General features: G+C 43.8%; 1 protein-coding gene across 1 annotated transcript in view; it reads left to right on the top strand.

Annotated features, from left to right (window-relative positions):
* The first annotated feature begins 303 nt into the window (after positions 1-303).
* LOC104287770 (RGM domain family member B-like) overlaps positions 304-3,975 on the top strand; it is a 25,313-nt gene continuing 21,641 nt past the window's right edge. The window contains exons 1-2 of the mRNA XM_009886502.1: positions 304-409; positions 3,270-3,775. Coding sequence (XP_009884804.1) covers positions 304-409; positions 3,270-3,775 — 612 coding nt within the window. The remainder of the gene's footprint in view (positions 410-3,269; positions 3,776-3,975) is intronic.

Here is a 3,975-nt window from a genome sequence, read left to right on the forward strand (position 1 = left end):
CACTTTCGAATCAGCTCTCGCGCGGCGGGGGGTGGGGCTGGGCTTATGGACACCGTGCAGGGCCTGTTGGATGGGTTGGCTAGCCAATGGGAGGTGGAAGGTGGGAGCGGAGCTGCTGCCCTCTCTCGTTCATTCACTGGCTCCTTCCTTTTGTGATTATCTCTCTGTGCCGCGCTGACTCCCCCGGCAGCTTTTGCCCGTCCCTGTGCCTTTAGGGGAAGAGGAGGAGGTGTCGGCATCCCGCTCGCCGCCTCATGCTGCGGCCCTATCCCACCTCCAATCCGGGGACCTGTATGGACGGGCATGGGGAGAGCAGCTCCTTCCTGCGCCGTCGAGGCTGAGTGGCCGCGCCGGCTGCCGTCCGCCGCCCTCGGTGTCATCGCCGCACTGGGGCTGCTGATGGGCACAGGTATGGGGGGGGGACCAGGGCGGGAGGAGCCGATGCGCGGAGCCGGGTTCCGACAAGGGGATGCACCCGCCTGCGCAAATGTTCCTCAGACTTTAACAAGGCGGGATCGAGGAGGGAGTGGGCACGCGTATCGGCCTGTTTGCGGCTCGGGCCGATGCGGAGTTTGTGAGTGGTGTCCTCTAGAAAACATCCGTCAGCGTTTGCCCCGTCTTTATGACTTTTTAGAGGCCGTGCGAGAAGCGCGCTGTACAGGGGCATACGTGTGTGAAAACACTGATATAGCACTGGAAATAGTGACTGCGGAATAGGGCAGCATGCAGCTGTACAGCAGCAAGCCAGAGGACTTAGAGAAAACATGCTTTTTTTCTGGGTTTTGGTTGTGGGTTTTTTTTGTTTGTTTGTTTTTGATAGAACAGCTATTTGCCTGACAATGGAAACTGAGGAAGATACTCTGATAGTGCTCGCCTAAAGTATTTTTTACTCGGAAGTCTGTGAAAGTGTTTCTCTTTAGCTTGAGTGCTTTTAAACATTTATAACTTTAATGGAATAAATTGTATGTTTAAGTGCAGGTTTAGGTCATCTGGATTTAGTCAGATTGCTGTTTCACCTCCCCCTTCCCTCTATACCAAGAGCCTAATGAAAGCAGCAGAATGAATTTTCCTAAAGTTGCAAGGGGGCTTGGATGGGTAGATTTGTTGTGCTATTTGATAACTTGCCTTGCACACCTAGAATAACTTATATGTGATTTGTGATATTTTAATCATAATTTTTTAAAAATTGATGCTTTGAAAGTCAGGCTCTGAACTGGCATAGTCTAAGTCAGTTTGCTTGGCATAGGTCTTTTCACTGAGTGATCATGTACCTTAAAACACAGATATTTTTTTTATTTAGTCTTTTTTCTTAGCAAAGCTGCATATCACTTGCATAAAGGTGTACTGAGAAACTTACTGCTTACTCATATGCTTCATGGTCATGCTTGGCTGTAGGTTAAAGACTGTTCTACTCTGTGTCGGGATTTGACAGGATATTTACTTTAGCTACCTATCATAGGCAAAAAAACTGTTGCCCTTCTAAATTCACAGATTGGATGTTCTGGGTATGTCATATGAGTCCTGACTCACAGGAGGCCTGGCTAGGGGATAAGCAGAGAAATTGCTAATATCCTTTCATCGCTGTGAATTGCAGAAAACAACTGCATTTAAAAATTAAAGGTCCAACATTATTATTCAGTCCTCTTTCACTCCCAATTTCTTAGAAAATTAGGAATATTTTAATTGGACTGTTAAAATCAAACTGAACTCAGCCCTATTTTACTTTGAGGACATGCCAAAAAAAAAAAAAAGGGTGGGAAATGATGTAAAGAGAGGGATTTGAGGGGAGGGGAAGGAGTAGCTGTAAAATCTCTTCTCTTTGTTCACACTTCCATATGCTTCTCTAAGTATTTTTGTGTTATGAATCTGTTTTAATTTCAAATGGTTGTAATATATACACAGTGAGTTTTATTGGTCGTAAAAGGAACAAAATAATGCAAGATGTTTTCAGTTGATAGCTGTCCAAGCACCAAAAAACTATTACATGAAGTCTTGCAAGTATTCTTTTTGAAGTTCCATTTGCTGTTATGGCTGTCTTCTGCTCTTTGGATGGGAGAGAACCTGATTTATCATTTGAGTGTTGTCCTAGTTTTAATCCCTGTGGAATATGTGCATCTATGTTTCCTTTAATACATTGTGCAGCCTTGTTTGTTTTGTTTCTACCCCTCATGAGTTGCTTTGTGTAAAAGTTAAACTCTGAAGACTGGAAGAAGACTGAAGACTCTGTAAAAGTTAAACTCTGAAGAATCTGGAAGGACTTCAGGTTGTGGAAGAGAGGGCTGTAAAAATCCCAGTTTGCTTGCTGGGATGGTAATTATGTTTTCTTTGCAAAAATCAGGTGACCAGATAAGGTGCAACTATTTGGTATGGGTGGGTTTGGGGTTTTTTTTGTCTTGTGGGTTTTGGTTTTTTTTATGTAACCTAAACTGTGAACCTGTTCACACACATCTGATAAGTACTTCAGGTTTTGGTGGGGAAAGGTGCTTTTTTTTGCCCCATGTCTCATTATTGTATTATGCTGCAAGAGGTGCTATTGCAGTGTTTGAATTATCTAGCTGGCAACTTGAGCTTCAAACAGCTGTGGGTTTTCTCACTGTTTAATTCCAGAAAGCAAGCAGTGAAGCTTTAGCTATGGCAGTGCCAAGGAAGTAAAGCAAATAGAGTTTATGGCCTGGCCTGGCCTGGCCTTGTCTGTCCACCTGCTCTTCCCCCCCTCCTTTTCTTTTTTTTTTTTTCCTGCACTCTTGAAGAAGAGAAACTGATCTCTGCTTCATTCAATTTGTTTGAGTCTAAACCTGTATCACTTAACTTCTTAACCACATCCTTCTCGGGAACAGGGTTCTGTTTAAAAGTTCAGTAACTTGTCATGTAAAGCACTGAAAGACTAAATGAAGACTTGCTTATTGACTAAGGGATTTAACTTAACAAGATGGTGATGCAATTCTACGCTTATCATTTGCCAACTGAGTCCAGCATTTCTTTTCCAGGAGTTAATGCTCCTAATCTATTACTTGCTATTGTCTAGATGAAATTCATGTCATGCTTGGGTTATCTCAACCTTTGAGAAATGGGCTATATTGCTATCTTCCACCTGTCCGCCTCTTCCCCCCCCCCCCCAACCCCTTTTTCTCTCTTGCAGAATGTTCTCCTCAATGGGTGAGCACTGTAGATTCTTTAAGATGTTTTCTGTAGCCCTTGTGAATGTGGAAGGGAATATTGCCATCTAAGAGGTTTGCTTGATTTCTCTATGCCTTCTGTTTTGTGCTTAGCTGACTGCCAGCTTCAAACACCTTGTCAAATCCAGAAGTGCACCACAGACTTCGTGTCCTTAACTTCACATCTAAACTCTGCTCTTGATGGCTTTGATTTGGAGTTTTGCAAGGCCCTGCGGGCATATGCTGCTTGTACCTATCGCAATTCCAAAGTATGCCGTGGAAATCTAGTCTACCATTCTGCAGCACTTGGAATCAGCGACCTCATGAGCCAGAGGAACTGTTCCAAGGATGGACCCACATCCTCTACCAAACCTGAAGTAACCCATGATCCCTGCAATTACAGTGGCCACGCAGGAGCTGGAGAACATCGGGGAGAGGAACAGACTTCTACTTATTTGTTTTGTGGCTTGTTTGGTGATCCTCATCTGAGAACTTTTAAGGATCACTTCCAGACATGCAAAGTGGAAGGTGCCTGGCCTCTCATAGACAATAACTACTTATCAGTGCAAGTGACGAATGTGCCTGTGGTCCCAGGATCCAGTGCTACTGCTACAAATAAGGTATGGGTTGTTCTTAAACAATGTGTATGCATACAGAAGTAGAAGGTCATGACAGAGTAGTAAACTACTTAACCCTTAACAGTTAAGGGTTGTAGTAGGTTGAGAATCTTCCATGCAGTAGTCTGAGGAAAATAAAACTGCTGGGCTCATCTTTTGGAAAAACGCTTCTTTCCTTAGAAACAAACAAAACTCAAAACAGC

This window comes from Charadrius vociferus, unplaced genomic scaffold, assembly GCF_000708025.1.
Source record: "Charadrius vociferus isolate BGI_N301 unplaced genomic scaffold, ASM70802v2 scaffold1156, whole genome shotgun sequence".
Classification (NCBI taxonomy): Eukaryota; Metazoa; Chordata; class Aves; order Charadriiformes; family Charadriidae; genus Charadrius; species Charadrius vociferus.